The sequence below is a fragment of the Staurois parvus genome, unplaced genomic scaffold (assembly GCF_062004578.1).
Source record: "Staurois parvus isolate SC_StPar_1 unplaced genomic scaffold, SC_StPar_1.0 ptg000475l, whole genome shotgun sequence".
Classification (NCBI taxonomy): Eukaryota; Metazoa; Chordata; class Amphibia; order Anura; family Ranidae; genus Staurois; species Staurois parvus.
Genome location: NW_028318271.1, coordinates 4,722,501 through 4,742,500, shown reverse-complemented (window position 1 = coordinate 4,742,500; position 20,000 = coordinate 4,722,501). Strand labels below are relative to the sequence as shown.

At 43.3% G+C, this 20,000-nt stretch overlaps 1 protein-coding gene across 1 annotated transcript in view; it reads left to right on the top strand.

The window, feature by feature from the left end:
* The window catches only part of TARS1 (threonyl-tRNA synthetase 1), a 90,515-nt gene that overhangs the window by 63,022 nt on the left and 7,493 nt on the right, over nt 1-20,000 (top strand). Inside the window, exons 14-17 of the mRNA XM_089689454.1 lie at nt 155-232; nt 3,600-3,700; nt 3,779-3,883; nt 6,950-7,022. Of these exons, the coding sequence (XP_089545580.1) occupies nt 155-232; nt 3,600-3,700; nt 3,779-3,883; nt 6,950-7,022 (357 nt within the window). The remainder of the gene's footprint in view (nt 1-154; nt 233-3,599; nt 3,701-3,778; nt 3,884-6,949; nt 7,023-20,000) is intronic.

Below are 20,000 nucleotides of genomic sequence, written 5' to 3'. Positions count from 1 at the left end.
TGAGTTTCATAATTTGGAGGTGGACCACAGGGCTTGTTTTATATGTAGTATATTTAATCCTTCTATGCACTCTGTTGGTGTTTGAAAAGACCCCAATTCTTTCGTTTGTTAGAAATTGCAAGAACATATTGTTAATAAACTTCTTTTTTTTCAGCAACTTGAAAATAGTTTGAATGAATTTGGAGAGAAGTGGGTGTTGAATCCTGGTGATGGAGCTTTCTATGGACCAAAGGTTGGTGTATTTATAAAAACAAAAAACAGCATCAGTGTTGTACTATGTTAGCCATCAACAAAAAATAGGAGTTTGGCTGTAGGGTGAAGCCATTTATTGAAAAAAGGGGGAGAGAACAATGTTCTTGGACAACTTGCCAGCCAGCTTGCTAACAACCCGAATTTCCCCCTTTTTTCACTATGTGATGCCTGTTTATGTGTCCTTGCTTCATAGGCCAGTTATAGACTTGGGCGGGTGGCCACTTTTATGCATGTTTGATTTTTTGGTACGTGGGTGCACTAGGACCCTGGTTGCCATTGTGCTACATGCTGGGGTCCAGTGCACTCCTTTGCCTTTAAGAGGGGTGGCTCCCTCAGGTCCACCTGCCCTTGATCTATCCATTAAATGCATGTGCCTCTACTATGGGGACTCACAAATTAGTTAGGACCACAGAGGATCAGGGTGCCGTGTCGTGGCTCTGTGGCTTACGTATGTATTTGCAAATGTGTGCTAACTAAACCCCTGTTATAAACGCATACTGTTAGACAGGTTAATTCGGTTGTTAGCAAGCTGGCTGGCAAGTTGTCCAAGAACATTGTTCTCTCCCCCTTTTTTCACTATGTGATGCCTGTTTATGTGTCCTTGCTTCATAAGCCAGTTATAGACTTTGGCGGGTGGCCACTTTTATGCATGAAGCCATTTATTGGCTAGCTAAATAGATTGTAGTGCAAGTTTTTAAGGCATTCTGGGCTCGAAAGCTTGCACTCATTCTAATTAGGCAATAAATGGCATCACCCTACAACTTCTACAAAAAAATACAAGAGAATTCAAAGGGTATAGAACAAGTGTATGTGTAAGGCAGGCCATACATTTAGCAATTTTCCTTTCTTCACCCATAGGTTGAAGGAAAGAAAATCGCTCGATCCCTTCAGTGCTGTTATGTTCTGCTGGTGGAAGCCTTCCCAACCGGCAGAATACAATGATTATTGCCGGCGTGTATAGCTGCCGACAGTGATCGCAAGAAAAAAACCCAACGGGCTGGTTGTGTTGAAGTTGATCGATAGATCAACTTCCGTATAACTAGCCTGGCGATTGATGGATCGAAATTTGTCTGGTTCCTGCTGAATCGGATGAATTTTGATTTGTCTATGACCAACTTGTAGTAGCAGGTAAACAATTTTATTTGCAGGTGAAGTACATGTTATTGCTGTCACCAAATGATTAATTACAGGTACATTCAAAGAAGTCATATTACTTCTGCAAGCGGATCCTGTGGGGCCATAGCTATACAGGAAAGGATCAGATTTTACATGTCATGGTGGTAAATGTAGACAAAGCAGATTTAAAAGTAGAAAGGAACCAGTCATCCATTGAGCATCTGTAGTGATATGAATCTAATTTCTAGTGAATGTGAATTGTGAACTTCCACGCTACCTACTCCTTGTGTTGTGAAGTGAATACAACTATGTAATCTATATAGAATAAAAGTAGAATAATATGTCAAAAAGTAAGTGAAACAAGTATCATGTAACATGTAAGGGTGCTGCTCACATTTACATGCATTCCCGCACACACACCATGCAGATATAATCCAATGAATATGTGGCACTCCCTATATGCATAGAAATCCCTTATATCACAACAGGCATAAATATCATAAACCTATAAATCCCACACTTCAATAATCTGTGCATAGCAACATGAATTCCAAAAGTGACCACAATTTCTTCCACTCTTGTGATAATGGTCCAAAGCATAAATCGATGTGTGAGTCCCAATGTATATCTTCCTCCAATCCATGCTCAACAGAATCACATTCCACATCGACATGCAAGTGGGTCCCACCACCTTTCCTTCAGCCTGGGTTCACACTGATGCGGTGTGGCATATCGCATGTGATTCGTACAGGAACCAGACCGCATTCTTGAGCAAATCACATGCAAATTCTGTGCGGTGCAAGTTGAGCCATACATTTTGTATGGCTCAAATCGCACTGCATCTGCACCAAAAAAGTGCAGGACCCTTTTTTAGTCCGCATCAGAATCTGATCGCATGGGTGTTCACACCCTTGTGCTCCAATTCTGCACATCACACCGCGTATTGCGAACTGATTTCAGGGTGTCGTTAACCTAAAACACAGACCCGCAGTAGTTCGTATGAACAGGGTGCGATTATGATGTGGTGTGGAAATAGTACAGAAACCAGTGTGAATTCCCACCGCATCAGTGTGAACCCAGGCTCAATGTGCTCACCTTAAGGTGTGGACCTATAAGAAATGTTAGTAGGTCTAAATGGGTGTTTTACCCTCAGGGGGTATGGATGTACTCTTGGCTGCATTCCTGCTTTGCCTTCAGAACGATCCTCTCCTTTCTGTATATACCTGGTTGACGTCCCTTTAAGAGGCCGCTGGCCTGTCCCTTCTCTGCTGCCCATATTCTCAGAAACATATAGGATTGCCTCTCGTAGTGTAGCATATTACATGCCAAATGTTTATTACAAGTATTTCACTTACAGAAAATATTCCTTTAAATCACCACTGTGCAGCCACGATCCAGCTCTCCTGCGGCCTCAGCGGCCTGTCACGTGTTACATCACATGAATCTAATTTCCTGAATTAATTTGGCAGTTCAGCTTTGCTTCTCAGAGAATACCTAATTTGTTTACTATTTCTTTGTATTCACTCCCTGTCGGACTGTAGTGCCAACTGTCTCCTGTCTGAATTCAGTGCTGATAAAGGACAGATAAAATGTCATATAATGTACAGTGGCTAAATGGTTAGCATGTCTGCCTAGCAGTACTAGGATCGTTAGTTCGAATCCCAACCACGGCACCACCTGCCTGGAGTTTGCATGTTCTCCCTGTGCCTGTGTGGGTTTCCTCTGGGTACTCCGGTTTCCTCACACACTCCAAAGACATGCTGGTAGGTTAATTATATCCTGTCTAAATTGGCCGTAGTATGTGTATGTATGAATGTGAATTAGGGACCTTAGATTGTACTCCCCTTGAGGGTCAGGGACTGATGTGAATGTAGAATATATATGTAAATCTGCGTAACTGACGGTGCTATATAAGTACCTGTAATAAATTAAATGTTTTGCCAGGACTACATGACCCTCCTCCATCAGTCCAGAGAGTATGTCAAGTTTCAGCCCTGAGATCAGGTGGTAGCTGGTTATAACCTTCATGTGAGTCTTACAGTCTGCCTGCTGCTCTGACAAGGGGAGAATACAAGTGTCTATCTGCATGCACACAACCCGAGAGAAGTACAGCTGCATCATAATAAAAACTAAAAAATACATTTGAGATATCCATAACCATAGCAAGGTTGCAAAAAAAAACCTATTGTCCTCCTTTAAATGGCATTAACTTTTTTTTTTTTGCTCACTAGATTGATATTGAGATTAAAGATGCCATCGGTCGTTACCATCAATGTGCCACAATTCAGTTGGACTTCCAGCTCCCCATTAGGTTCAATCTGACCTATGTCAGGTAAGTGGAATGGGGGGCAGTGTGTACAGTTCATAGTTTTCCTGTTTTCTCACATCTTCACCTGTTTCATCTCCTCAGCCCTGATGGCGATGATAAGAAGAGGCCGGTTATCATTCACCGCGCTATTCTTGGATCTGTAGAGCGCATGATTGCTATTCTGACAGAGAACTATGGAGGAAAATGGTAATTGTTTTACTGTAGAGTATAGATATAGATTTAATATGTTCATTCAAAAAACAGCAAATAATGGATAAATGGAAAACCTGGACCCTTCTTAATTTGTTCTAGAATAGATAGGGGAGAACCTGTGCAATGAGCACACAGACGGCATGAAGAACCCATCAGAGGTTCTAACTCTTCCACACACTGTACAAAACTAAATCTTCTGTTGTAGAATGTCAAAGTTTGAGAAGTTAAATATAGACAATTTTTAGATTAGTGGTATTGATTGATTAATTGAACAAATTGATCCTTTGTCATTGCTTGTCAGTGATCATGCTTATGTGGGTTCTAGCAATTACACCCTTGCAGTTACAACCCACAGTGCACCCTTCCCCGTGTCCTTAGGAACCTGTGACTTCCAACACAGGTACTGCAATAACAAAACCAAATTCCAGCTGAACACTGGTGAGGTTTGTATTAAAGGTTTAGGTCAGGGGCCACTCCAGAAGATTTACCCCCCCCCCCTTCATGACCAGGCCATTTTTCGCTATGCGGCGGTGCGCTACTTTAACTGACAATTGCGCAGTCATTCAACACTGTACCCAAACAAAACATATATCCTTTTTTTTCACACAAATAGAGTTGCTTGGTGATATTTGATCACCTCTGGGCTTTTTAATTTTTATTATATAAAAGAAAAAAATATTTTTTACTTTTTGCCATAAAACACCCCATAAAAAAAGGAAAAAAAATCAAATCTCAGAATAGGTTTTGTCTAAAATGTATTCTGTTACATGTTTTCGGTAAAAAAAAAAAATCCCAATAAGTGTATATTGATATGTTTGTGTGAAAGTTTCAGCATCTACAAACTATAGCATATATAATGGGATTTGTATTTATTTTTATACTAGTAGTGGCGGCAGTCAGCGACTTATGCTGGGACTGTGACACTCCAGCGGTCAATCTGACACAAACTGATGCTGGGGGGAACTAACTGCCACTGACATCACCAGTGCCATTTATTAAAGAGATCAGTGCTAATAATATGCCCTGTCACTGTACTAATAACATTGGGCAGGAAGGGGTTAACATCTAGGGCGATCAGGGGGTTTATATATGTGCCTAACATGTGTTTGTGTGTACTGTGGATCTAGTTGTTTTTATTCCCTGCTTAGCAGGGAATGAAAAATCAACTAAATCGCCTGTCAATGAACACAGCTCTGTGGACAGAGCTGTGTTCTATGAGTCTCAGAGCTGATCAGTGGGTGCCGGTGGCCAATCACCTGTCGGCACATGGAGATTGACATGTGTTGTGATGAATTGCAACACAGCCGGACAGGCACGTGCCCCCTACCCAGAAATACAGAGTCATGTGTATTCCTAGATTGTAAGCTCCAAGGAGCAGGGCCCTCCTATCCCTCTTGTATTGAACTGTATTGTCTCCCGTTATATTGTAAAGCACTGAGCAAACTGTTGGCGCTATAATAAATCCTGTGTAATAATAATAATATATACAGGTGAAACTCAAAAAATGAGAATATCGTGCAAAAGTTCATTTATTTCAGTAATGCAACTTAAAAGGAGAAACTAATATATGAGATAGACTCATTACATGCAAAGCAAGATAGTTCAAGCTGTGATTTGTCATAATTGTGATGATTATGGTTTACAGCTCATGAAAACCCCAAATCCACAATCTCAGAAAATGAGATTGTGAAAAGGTGCAATATTCTCGGCTCAAAGTGTCCCACTCTAATCAGCTAATTAAGCCATAACACCTGCAAAGGGTTCCTGAGCCTTTAAACGGTCTCTCAGTCTGGTTCAGTAGGAATCACAATCATGGGATAGACTGCTGACCTGACAGTTGTGCAGAAAACCATCACTGACACCCTCCATAAGGAGGGAAAGCCTCAAAAGGTAATTGCAAAAGAAGTATGATGTTCCCAAACTGCTGCATCAAAGCACATTAATAGAAAGTTATGTGGAAGGGAAAAGTGTGGAAGAAAAAGGTGCACAAGCAGCAGGGATGACCACAGCCTGGAGAGGATTGTCAGGAAAAGGCCATTAAAAAGTGTTGGGGACTTTCACAAGGAGTGAATTGAGGCTGGAGTCAGTGCATCAAGAGCCACCACACACAGATGGATCCTGGACATGGGCTTCAAATGTCGTATTCCTCTTGTCAAGCCGCTTCTGAACAACAAACAACATCAGAAGCGTCTTACCTGGGCTAAAGTAAAACAGATCTGGTCTGTTGCTCAGTGGTCCAAAGTCCTCTTTTCTGATGAGAGCAACTTTTGCATCTCATTTGGAAATCAAGGACCCAGAGAATGGAGGAAGAATGGAGAGGCACACACTGCAAGATGCTTGAAGTCCAGTGTGAAGTTTCCACAGTCTGTGTTGATTTGGGGAGCCATGTCATCTGCTGGTGTTGGTCCACTGTGCTTCATTAAGTCCATATATGCACCATAATCGTGCCAGCCGATCACAATGGCATAAGACAAGTCACCCTGAAGAATATGGGGAGATGGGGACCTCGAAGGCGTTGGAAGTCTAGGGGGAAGAGGAAAAGGCTTGGAATATTTATTTTCCTTGCTCGGGCATGCTTCCTCCACACTGTGTGACCAGTTCCCCAAATCTTCATTTCTAAGATGCTTTGGCCAGTGGTTGCTGTCTGACATCATCACGTAATAATAAAGAACCAATGGCCTTGTGTAGCAGGTATGCAAGGATGGCCCCCAACCCAGGGCGTCAGAGAAGAGAGGGCCAGCAGTTGGGGGAGCAAGGAGTAAGGTAAGTTTTGAAACGTATTCCTCTGCCCCTAGATTTAACAAGTATTTAACCCTTGCAAGGAGAGGGGGGTGTTGTGTGATTCCAGGACTTCAGCCGTGCTCCTCACTGGAATTCACCTTAAAATAATTTCAGATCTATTTAAATATACTTACAGATGACATTCTGGTATTCCTGACTACGGAGTCAGTGTGCGTTGTGTATTTGCACTCAGCCACTTCAGGAAGATAATAAGCCTGTTTGTATTCTGATGGCCACATCCGCACAGCCCCGCTAATCTGTTGTGATCTCTTCCCACAGGCCTCTGTGGCTTTCTCCGCAGCAAGTGATGGTGGTGCCTGTGGGGCCGACATGTGAGGAGTACGCACAAAAGGTCATTTCAAGAACTTTTCACTTTTTTTTTTTTTTTTTAATGAATACAGTGTTTATACTTTCACAGAGTAATTCCAGTTTATTTTTATTGCAGTATTATATAATTGCGAATTATATTATGAATGCCCTGTGTATATCATATCATATATGTCATCTGAGATACAAAGTGCCCCTGGTCTCCAGGCAGCTATCTGGTCTTTTTAGCATGAGAGGGTTTAATAGGCAGGAAACCTAAGGTGACCCATCAGCGCTTTTATTGTCCTCCATTAACCACTGTAGTGACAGCAGCTGTTCTATGGTGTTATCTGCATTTACCAGCCACAGGAACATAAATTGCCGGGGAGAATGTCAATACGTTTCAAAAGGAACGGCCTTATAGAGAAAATGTGAAATGTCCAGGCATGACCCAAAATTATCCTCTGACCTCCCCCTGAAGAGCGTGTCCCTGCATTATTCTATTCTGTTTACTTCGCTCTAGCTTGAAACATTTTATTATTCTTTGACATCATCACCAGGCTTGTAAAGTTCTTGCAGGGCTGGTAATAGTAGCTCCGTTCTATTCCCCTACTTAGTGGGGTTGATTTACCAAAACTGGTGCAATTCTGTGTAGAAACCAATCGGCTTCCAGTTTTTTTTTTGTCAAAGCTTAATTGAAAAGGCTGAAGTTAGAAGCTGATTGGCTACCATGCACAGCTGCACCAGATTTTGCACTCTCCGGTTTTAGTAGATCATCCCCGGTGTGTGGACAGGCTTTTGGTAGTCAAAGCAGCAGTATGGCTTTGCTGGAAAAGAATCAATGTACTCATGTGGACAGGGATAGGCAGAGCTCTGTAGTCCACCAGAAATGCCGGGAAACACTGGTTGAGAGTTAAGTGCAGCAAAGACATTGTGTTGTTAGCCCCAATAGGATGCTAGGAGCACATTGAATTTCTGGCAGGACTGCAGCATTTTATTTATCACAGGCATTTATATAGTGCTGACAATTTATGCAGTGCTTCACATATTGTACATTCGCATCAGTCCTTGCCCTCTATCTAAGGTCCCACATATCATGTATACTGTACCTACTAATACTAGGGCCATTTTAGACAGGAACCAATTATCCCATCTGGATGTCATTGGAGTGAGGAAGGAAGCCAGGAGAAAACCCATGCAAGCATAGGGAGAACATGCAAACTCCATGCAAATAGTGTGCTGGCTGGGACATGAACTAAAGACCTAGCTAACCAATAAGCCATTGTGCTGCCCCACAGTACTTTGACTTAAAGTGTTACTAAACCCCAGACTCTGCATTCACCATATCTGGTCTCCCACAGTACACACAACACGGAAATGCAATTATTTTAGTAAATAGAAACTGCTAAATACCTTTTCTCATCAGCAGTTAGAGTAGTCTTGTGACTTCAGCCGAGCACTGGTTAAAGCTTGTAGCAGGAGTTTTCTTTTTGCTCTAGGAGGATGTAGGACCCCTGACCTCTGTCTTTACAGTGCTGATTGGCCCTGTGCTGATCACATGCACTCTCCCAAGCAAAAAAAAAAAAAACCTCTCTAGCAATACACACCAAAGTGAGCATGTGCAGAAGGGCTTACTGGTTCAGTCTGTCTTATCAGTGTGGACATTTGAACAAGAGGAGGGCAGAGCGGTCAGGATCAAACAGCCTTTTTACACAATGCAGAGGATTAACCCCTTATGTTCCACAGTGAGTATAACAAGCATGCTTTACTGCATATACAGACTGATTTTACTGTTGTGGGTTTAGTAACACTTTAAGCATAAAGTACTTGAAGCATAAACCATGTGCATGTGTTGCACAGATGTGCGGAGTATGTCCACGCCCATGTATACTTGACACAACACTACAATCCTCACCACCCCCTAACTTCTCTTCCTCTTTAAATAAGCAAATGTATATTTTGAATTGATGTGTTTTTCACTGCTCTACTTTATTTATTACATATGCAGGCTTTTTTTCTTGCTTAGTAGTGCTCCATATGTGCCTTACTGCTCCTCTCAGTGCAAAGTCCACCCTGAACAAAATGAAAAAAAAAAACGAGAGAGCTTACGTTACTTTACTAATTTCTATCTACAGTGAAGGAAATAAGTATTTGATCCCCTGCTGATTTTGAAGGTTTGCCCATTCACAAAGAAATGATCAGTCCAAAAATTGAATGGTAGGTGTGTTGTAACACTGAGAGACAGAATAGCAACAAAAAATTCAAAAGAAATGCATGTCTAACAAATAATGCACTGATTGGCATGTTCATGAGGGAAATAAGTATTTGATCCCCTTCACAAAACATGACTTAGTACATGGTGGCAAACCCCTTGTTGGCAATCACAGAGGTCAGACATTTCCTGTAGTTGGCCATCAGGCACACATCTCAGGAGGGATTTTGGCCCACTCCTCTTGGCAGATCCTCTCCAAGTCACTAAGGTTTGGTGGCTGACGTTTGGCAACTGGAACTTTCAGCTCCCTCCACAGATTTTCAATCGGATTAAGGTCTGGAGACTGGCTAGGCCACTCCAGGACCTTAATGTGATTCTTCTTGAGTCACTCCTTTGTTGCCTTGGCCGTGTGTTTTGGGTCATTGTCATGCTGGAACACCCATCCACAACCCATTTTCAATGCCCTGGCTGAGGGAAGAAGGTTCTCACCCTAGATTTGACGGTACATTGCCCCATCTATTGTCCCTTTGATGTGGTGCAGTTGTCCTGTCCCCTTAGCAGAAAAACACCCCCAAAGCAGAATGTTTCCACCACCATGTGTGACAGTTGGGACGGTGTTCTTGGGGTCATTGGCATCAACTCAACTTGCCATGTTTGGAGGAGGAGGAATGCTGCCTAAGAGCTTGATTTTGATGTCATGTGACCACAACACTTTCAACCAGTCCTCCTCTGCATCATTCAGATGTTTAGTGGCAAACTTCAGATGTGCCTGGACATGTGCTTTCTTGAGCAGAGGGACCTTGCGGGCACTGCAGGATTTCAGTCTTTGTCGGCGTAGTGTGCTACCAATTGTTTTCTTGGTGACTGTGGTCCCAACTGCCTGGAGATCATTGAGAAGAGCCTCACGTGTAGTTCTGGGATGATCCTCACTGTTCTCATGATCACTGACACTCCACGAGGTGAGATCTTGCATGGTGCACCAGACCTAGGGAGACTGACAGTTGTCTAATGTTTGTTCCATTTGTGAATGATTGCACCAACTGTTGTCACCTTCTCACCAAGCTGCTTGGCGATATTTTGGTAGCCCAGTCCAGCCTTGTGAAGGTCTACAATCTTGTCCCTGACATCCTTGGACAGCTCTTTGGTCTTTCCATGGTGGACAGTTTGTAATCTGATTGTTTGATTGCTCCTGTGGACAGGTGTCTTTTATACAGGTAACAAAATGAGATTGGCAGTACTCCCTTTAAGAGACTGCTTCTAATCTCAGCTTGTTACCTGTATGAAAGACACCTGTTAGCCAGAAATCCTGCTGAATGATAGGGGATCAAATACTTATTTCCCTCATGAACATGCAAATCAGTGCATAATTTGTTAGACATGCATTTCTTTTGAATTTTTTGTTGCTATTCTGTCTCTCAGTGTTACGATACACCGAACATTCGATTTTTAGACTGACCATTTCTTTGTGAGTGGACAAACATTCAAAATCAGCAGGGGATAAAATACTTATTTCCTTCCTTCTATCTATCTATCTATCTATCTAATAAATATATATATATATATATAATATTGCCAAAAATATTTGAACACCCTCCAAGTCTTTGGATTCAGCTGTTCCAATCACCTCCATGGCCACAGGTGTATACAATCAAGCACCTAGGCATGCAGACTGCTTCTACAATCATTGTGAAAGAATGGGTCGCTCTCAGGAACTCAGTGAATTCAAGCGTGGTACCATGATAGGTTGCCACCTGTGCAATAAGTCCATCTGCGACGTTTCTTTACTACTAAATATTCCACGGTCATCTGTTAGTGGCATTATAACAAAGTGGAAGCAGCTGGGAACAACAGCAACTCAGCCACGAAGAGGTACGTCAAGTAAAATGACAAAACGGGGTCAGCTCACACTGAAGTGCAGTGTGCAGAAGTTGCCAACTGTCTGCAGAGTCAATAGCTAAAGACCTCCAAACTTCATGTGGCTTTCAGATTAGCACAACAACAGTGTGTAGAGAGCTTCATGGAATGGGTTTCAATGGTCGAACAGCTGCATCCAAGCCTTCAAGTGCAATGCAAAGCGTCGGATGCATTGGTGTAAAGGATGCCGCCACTGGAATCGAGCAGTGGAGACATGTTCTCTGGAGTGACAAATCATGCTTCTATGTCTGGCAAGCTGATGGACAAGTCTGGGTTTGGTGGTTGCCAGGAGAACGGTACTTGCCTGACTGTATTGTGCCCAGTGTAAAGTTTGGTGGAGGGGGTGATTATGGTGTGGGGTTATTTTTCAGGGGTTGGGCTTGGCCCCTTAGTTCCAGTGAAGGGAACTCTTAAGGCATCAGCATAACAAGACATTTTGGACAATTTCATGCTCCCAACTTTGTGGGCACAGTTTGGAGATGGCCCCTTCCTGTTCCAACATGACTGCGTACCAGTGCACTAAGAAAGGTCCATAGACATGGATGAGCAAGTTTGGGGAGGAGGGACTTGACTGGCCTGCACACAGTCCTGACCTCAACCCAATAGAACACCTTTGGGATGAATTAGAGTGGAGACTGTGAGCCAGGCCTTCTCATCCGACATCAAAACATGACCTCACAAATGCGCTTCTGGAAGAATGGTCAAACATTTCCATAGACACACTCCTAAACCTTGTGGATGGCCTTCCCAGAAGAGTTGAAGCTGTTATAGCTGCAAAGGGCGGGGCCAACTCAATATTGAACCCTACGGACTAAGACTGGGATGTCATTAAAGTTCATGTGTGTGTAAAAGCAGGCCGACCAATACTTTTTGGAATATCGTGTGTGTGTGCATGCTCACGAAACCACAGTTTGACAACACCAGCTGTGTGAATTGGAGCATTATCGTCTTAGTAAATGGCGCTGTCTTTGGGAAAACCATGTCTGCACCATGGGGTGCACATGGTCGGCCAAAATATGTACATAGTCACTGGCAGTGCCTCTACCTTTCAAGGTGATGATGGGGCCTGCAGAATACAGTCATTGCTGCAGCAGTTTTCCTATTCCGAGTCACAGTCCTGCACAATGTCCTTTTTGTCTTTCAGTCAGTTGACCATGTCAACCGCGCTTATGTTTATCAGACGGCGTATTGCTAGAAACTGTATATGTCATCATAATTTTTAATGCTGTACCTTGCGACATTGCAAATAAATTGGCAACTTCAGGCACAGAGGCACCAGCTAAGCGGAACCAACAACGTGCCCTCTCTGAAGCTCAGTAAGTTCTGACATTACTCCGTATTACTAGCAGAGCACGCAGTGAATGACAAAAGTGAGGCTTCCCACCTGTTAGCTAGGTGTCTCATCACACAGCGGAAGCAAAACAATTTTACATCCACTTTCAATGTGAAACATGTTGTTACTTTCACATCTGCAAATCATGTACTGTTTCCATATTTTTGTCCAACCCCAGTGTGTGTGCGAATGTATATAAATGTGTATTTTTTTTTATTTTTTTTTTTAATAACTTATTGTGATTATTGTCTGCTATCATGCACAGTAAAGGAATCATAAGTTAGAACCTCAAAAAATGACTTTCAAGCAACTTTTAAAGAACAAAGTAAAATGTATACTAAAAACATGCTATTTTATCTTTATAGAATAATTCTGATCTAATTAGAGCAAATAACTTTTTTTATTGGGAACCTATCATGACCTGTTTTTGGAGCGGCAAGCTTTGGAGTGGTCACCCTTATTCTCACTTCACTGTCTAGTGAATCGCTGACCCACAACAAAGCAGTGAAGCTGAAACGCCCAACCTGCATACTTTCTTTGGGTCAGTGACTCCATGGCAGGTTCCCTGATAGAATCTGTACAAGTAATTATCTCGCTTGTTATCTTTACATTGGGGAAAACCTTGCACGACTCCTTCTGGCACACTACGCGCTTCATTTGCATCTCGCTGAAGAATGTTCCTCCACACAAAGGGTTGTAGGTTTTCCAAAACTCGGAAGGGCATTAGTGGCCATTTTACAAGTGGTGATTTGCGTGCTTCCTGTTTAACCACCTCCCATTCCTTGGCATGATATCGATATTTTAATTTAATGAATTTATTTATTTATTCTTCAAGTTTCAGCCTCTCTAATACTAAGGATGCACCGAAAGCCCTGTCTGTATTTTCCCTATACAGGCGAGCCGCTACAAGCGCCAATAATGAGATGCCCCTTTTGCCCATTTTTTTAAATGCAATTACCGGCTTTTTTTTTTTTTTCCTTCACTATTGCTCCGAGAAGGAGCTTTCATTCGCCCCAGCACTAAAGTAAACAAAGGGGTGGGGTCACTGAGTAATGTCACTAGGTGACCCCGCCCCTTTGTTTACTTTGGTGGCAGGGCGAATGACAGCTTTTTCGGAGCTATCGTGAAGAAAAAAAAAAGCCGGCTATTGCATTTAAAAACCAGCAATTATATTTAGCGGTGGCAAGTGAGGGAGCATGAGTGTATACACTGCTCCCCCGCTGTACGCACTGCTCCCCCGCTGTACGCACTGCTCCCCCGCTGTACGCACTGCTCCTCCGCTGTACGCACTGCTCCCCCGCTGTACGCACTGCTCTCAAGCTGTACGCACTGCTCCCCCACTGTACGCACTGCTCTCAAGCTGTACGCACTGCTCTCAAGCTGTACGCACTGCTCTCAAGCTGTACGCACTGCTCCCCCTGCTGTATGCACTGCTCCCCTGCTGTATGCACTGTTCCCCCGCTGTATGCACTGCTCCCCCTGCTGTATGCACTGCTCCCCCTGCTGTATGCACTGCTCCCCCTGCTGTATGCACTGCTCCCCCACTGTATGCACTGCTCCCCCACTGTATGCACTGCTCTCCCACTGTATGCACTGCTCCATTGCTGTATGCACTGCTCCATTGCTGTATGCACTGCTCCCCCGCTGTATGCACTGCTCCCCCGCTGTATGCACTGCTTCCTTGCTGTATGCACTGCTTCCTTGCTGTATGCACTGTTCCCCCGCTGTATGCACTGTTCCCCCGCTGTATGCACTGTTCCCCCGCTGTACGCCCTGCTCCCTCACTGTATCCCCTGTTCCCCCACTGTATACACTGCTCCTATCCTGCCCCCTCCTTGCACATACTGCACCCCCCTCCCCCCTACAAAGAGGACCTGTCACTTGTATGTGATCACATAGGGGTCTATTGGTTCCCTATGTGATCGCACTAAAATCATAATTTAAATTAAAAAAACTCACATTAAAAGTAAAAAAAAAAAAAAAGCCTCCACCCCCTCCCCCATACGCAGACATTTTGCTTTCAGTTTTCGGCTAAGTGCATCCTGAATTTTCATTTTTGGTTTCAGCACCAGAATTTTCACTTTGGTGCACCACTATCTAATACTTACCTGAGCCCCATTTTAATCCACCGATGTGCACGAGAACCTCTGCTCTCCGGGGACCCTTCCTCAGTGGCTGAGACAGCAGAGGGAGCCATTGGCCCCCGCTGCTGTCATTTGCAGCCAGCGAGCCAATGAGGAGAGAGAGGGAACGAGGCCAAGCCACGGCTTTGTGTGTGAACGGAAACACAGAGCAGTGGCTTGGGAGCGAGCCTGCTTGGATGCCCCCATAGCAAGCTGCTTGCTCTTGGGGCACTAGGCAGGAGGGAGTCGTTAGGAGCTCCGGCAGGGGACCCAAGAAGGGGAGGATTGGGGCTGCTCTGTGTAAAACCAATGCACACAGCAGGTAAGTATAACATCGTTATTTTTACTTAAATTTCCTTTAATACCACTTTAAAATATACTGTATATATAAAAAAAATATCTGGATATACAAATTAGTCATAGGTTCACAGCTCATCCACACCATATCCTTGGATCAGTTTCTCTGCATAGAGAGCTACACTTCTTCCTTGAGTCAGCTGATAGCTTCCCATGGTTTCCAATACCATTTTGTATGCTGATGACACACAAATCTATCTCTCTACTCCTCAGCTCACCCCATCCGTTTCCACAGGTATCATCGATTTACTAACAGACATATCAGACTGGATGTCACTCCACTTCCTAAAACTCAATCTATCCAAAACTGAGCTCATAATATTTCCTCCCCCACGTGCCTCTTCCCCTGATTTCTCGGTCAGGGTCAATAGCACCACTATCAGCCCATCCCTCCATGCCAGGGTGCTAGGGGTAAGCCTGGATTCTGAACTATCCTTTCAGGCCCACATCCAATCCATGTTCAAATCATGCCGCCTCAACCTCCGCAACATCTCCAGAATACGCCCCTTTCTAACCAATGATACCACAAAGCTCCTAATTCACTCCCTGGTTATCTCTCGCCTCGACTACTGCAACTCCCTCCTCATTTGGTTACCTTTACATAGGCTATCCCCCCTCCAGTCCATCATGAATACTGCTGCCAGGCTCATCCACCTTACCAACCGTTCAGTGTCTGCTACCACTCTCTGCCAATCCCTCCATTGACCTTCACTCAGTGTCCTCCACCCCTCTCTGCCAATCCCTCCACTGGCTTTCACTCGCCCAACAAATAAAATTCAAAATACTAACAACTTACAAAACCATCCACAACTCTGCCCCCAGCTACATCACCAACTTGGTCTCAAAATATCTACCAAACCACTCTCTTCGATCCTCCCAAGGCCTCCTGCTCTCTAGTTCCCGTGTCATATCATGCTTGCCTCCAGGACTTCTCCCAAGCTTCTTCCAGCTAATGGAACTCCCTACCCCAATCTGTCTATCTCCTAATCTATCCACCTTTAGACAATCCCTGAAAACATTTCTCTTTAACCATTTCAATACCGGGCACTTTTACCCTCTTCCTGCCCAGGCCAATTTTCATGCAACACTGTACCCAAACTAAAATTTTATCATTTTGTTCACACAACTAGAGCTTTCTTTTGGTGGTATTTTCTTTGTTTCTGTTATAAAAATGTGCAAATATATAATTGTTGTTCATAAATTAGGCCAAGATGTATTCTGCTACATTTCTTTGGTGAAATAACCCAAATCAGTATTTATTATTTAGTTTGTAGGAAAGTTATAGAGTTCACAAACTATGGGATATATCTGAAAATTGATCAATCCTGAAGTACTGACAGCCAATCTAATTTCTTGAGGCCCAAAAATGTCAGAACAGTACAGATATCCCCCAAATGACCTACTTTTGCAAAGTAGACAGTCCGATGTATTTCATAAGAGGCATGGCGAGTTTTTTGAAGTTGTAATTTGTAATTTTTTTTGAAAATTAAGAAATGTAAACAATGAAAATTAACTGGTGTGGCGGTGATCAGGGACACTGACTGGTGACAGTACAGAAAAAAAAGATTCTTTTTGTTTTTTAATTTTTTTTTATTAAACTTTTTTAATTTTTTTTTATGATTTTCTTTTCATTTTACACTATGACCAAAGTAATATAATGTTACCATAGTAACATTGTACTACTTCAGGGAAGTGATCAATATTTTTTTTTTTTTTTTTTTTTTTTACACAATGATTGCTTATATCAAAGCATTTCTTTGCTATAAGCAAGCATTTAACCAAATGAAATCAATTAATTCAGGTTTTTTTGTTGTGATTAGCTGTGATTGGCCATGGCTGATCACATGACACAGGCTGTGATTGACCCAGTCTGTGCATGTGATCACTGTGACCAATCACAGCTAGTGATACAATTGTATACAATGGATGGCATGAAAGGAAGCCATCCATTGTTTACAACTGTTATGTGACCTGCTGTGTTTGGTCACAGCAGGTCACATGGTACTGGCAATGGGCCGGTACACAGATCTGTCATCTTAAAAGTACTTTTATTAAATGTTAAAAAAAGTATTCTACTCACAATTGTCAATAAATAAAAGGCATATCCTGAAGGAACCGCTCTGTCGAATTCGCACTGCGTTTCTATCTTATGAGAATTATGGACATCCAAAATGCCGACGCGTCTCGAGGACTAGCCTCTTCCTGAAAGGGCTCTGAGGAAGAGGCTAGTCCTCGAAATGTGTCAGTCTTTTGGATGTCCAGAATTCTCATCACAGATACGCATTGCAAATTGGACAGAGCGGTTCCTTCATGATGTGCCTTTTATTTATTGACTATTGTGAGCAGAATACTTTTTTTAACATTTAATAAACATACATTCAAGGTAATGTACAAGGCCGGTGCGCCCTCTTGTTTGTTTTTCTCTATTCAGTACTTTTGGACTCCCCGGTTCTTTGAGGGCAGCGAGGCATGCATATCCCAAAAATGTTATGTGGTCCCAATGATATAGAGTCCATCCCCAAGCGCAGGAGTATCTGGGTTTTTCCACTTCTACATTACAGATCTTCCACCGGCTGTGACAGATCTCTCCACAGCGCAGCCCTGTGGGCACACGCAAGGTGCGATCCAGGTAGGATGTCATATGAAGCCCATCCGGATCAACAAGAGTCCTGCCCGGCCAATAGGAAAATGACGGCTGGGTGGAACTCTTGTTGACCTGGGTGGGCTACATAGGATTTATATCCAATCAGATAGGCCCTTGTACCACATACTGCTTGGTAGATTTAAAGGATATTGTACTATTGGATTGTAATGTATGACAATGTATACGTTTAACCCCTTGCCTACCGGGTACTTATACCCCCTTCCTGCCCAGGCCAATTTTCAGCTTTCAGCGCTGTTGCACATTGAATGACAATTGCGCGATCATGCAACATTGTACCCATATTAAATTTTTGTCATTTTTTTTCACACAAATAGAGCTTGCTTTTGGTGGTATTTAATCACCGCTGGGTGTTTTTATTTTTTACGCTATAAACAAAAAAAGAGCAAAAAATGTGAAAAAAAAGTTTTTCTTTGTTTCTATTATAAAATTTAGCAAATGTAATTTTTCTCCTTTTACTGATGTGCGTTGATGAGGCTGCACTGATAGGCAGCACTGATGAGGTGGCACAGATGATGCTGAACTGATAGGTGGTAATGATAGGAGGTACTGATGGGCAGCACTGCTGGGTGGCACTGACTGGCAGCACTGCTGGGCACAGGTGGGTGGCACTGCTGGGCACTGATCATCAGTGCCGATCTGTTCACTGACAATTGCCGGTTATCTGCAGTACTTTCCTCACGCTGTGACAGCATGCGGAAAGTGCAGCCCATAACTGGCAACTGTATTTACCTGGTGATCTGCTGTGTCATTGGACACAGCTGATCACGTGGTAAAAGGCCGCTGTGATTGGCCTTTTACCACATCGCGTGGGACACAGCAATCACGGAGATCACCGGGTGTGCGCCTCATTCTGGGAGGATATCATATGACGCTCTCCCAGAACTTGACAACCGCGCTGTAGCCGTCATTTGGCTATAGCGCGGTTGGCAAGTGGTTAAAGAGGATCTTCACCCTCGGAACAAAAATCTAAAATCAGCAGTTTAATACTGTAGCAGCTGACTTAATAAAAGAACACTTGCCTGTCCAGGGATCCAGCGCCGTCCTCACCTGGGCCGTTTTTTTACTGCTCTTTGGGTCCCGGCATGTTTAATGGGGAAAGCCAACTGTGACTCTTTGTGGCTTCACAACCAGCTCCCCACAGTGCATGTGTGAGCCGTTCTGCACTTTGTGAATGGTCCCGCAGCCTTCTGGAACCAGTGACTTGTACCAAGAGGCTGCAGGCGGGGGGGAATGTTCAAACTTCCACTCAGATCGCCACATTGGAAGTGGGAACGGGTACCTGTCAAAACTAATGTGCCAAAAGCGTGGGGGGGGGGAGGGAATGGGACAGAAAAGCGTAACTTCCCCTTTTTATTTGAAGTTCTTCTTTAACAACACAGTTGAGTAGTGTATGTGACACTTTACAGTATCTTCATAAAGCAGTGAATGTGACATTTACCAAACATTCATTGCAGGTGAATCTTCCTACTGCATTACACCAGGGGTTAAATTACAGCGATTAACTCACTTGAAGTTTTGTTTCACGTACAATTTTATTTTTTTGCTTTATTCTTTTCTAGTGCCATTAGATGGCACTGCAGTCGTTTCATTTTTAGTCCTTTTTTTTTCTACTTGAACTGGCAATGACTGTCGTTCTATAGAGTAACATAACAGATCATTTTCTCTTTTTCACATAATTGGAACAATAGCATGATAATATAGCTGTGGAGTTGTTTAATCTGCATATACTTGTAGGTAATATAGTATGATGGAAGGTTTCACCTCCCAGTTGGGTTTTTCCTACATTACAGATGACCCCATGGTTATTAATTTTCTAGACATCTTTGTATTTAAAGCGGAGCTCCACCCAAAAGGGGAAGTTCCGCTTTAAGCCTTTATTCCCTGCTTCCCATTAAGGATTGGCACCTTTGGGGAGCGGGTACCCGTATTTGACAGGTACCCACTCCCACTTCCGCTGTGATCACCTAGGCGATCGGAAGCAGAAGTTGTCCTCCTCCCCTCTCTCCCCGTAGTCTTCTGGAACATGTGACAGGTCCCAGAAGACTACGGGGCCATTCACAATGTGCAGCACTTCTTGCGCATGCGCAGTGGGCACCCGGCTGTGAAGCCACAATCTGTCACAGCTGGGTGGCCACACTGAAGATGCCGGCGTCAGGGAGAGAAGACAGCCGGTGAAACCAGCCGTGGTGAGGACATCGCTGGACCGAGGGACAGGTAAGTGGCTGTATTTTAAAAGTCAGCAGATACAGTTTCTGTAGCTGCTGACTATTATTTTTTTTTTTTCAGGTGGAACTCCCCTTTAAAGTAGATGGAAAGTCATCAAAAATAGTATACATAGCAGAATTTATCTTTTGTAAATTGCTATTTAAATACCTTTTATTTTTACTGTTTATTTGTGGTAACGTGATCACGGAGGATAC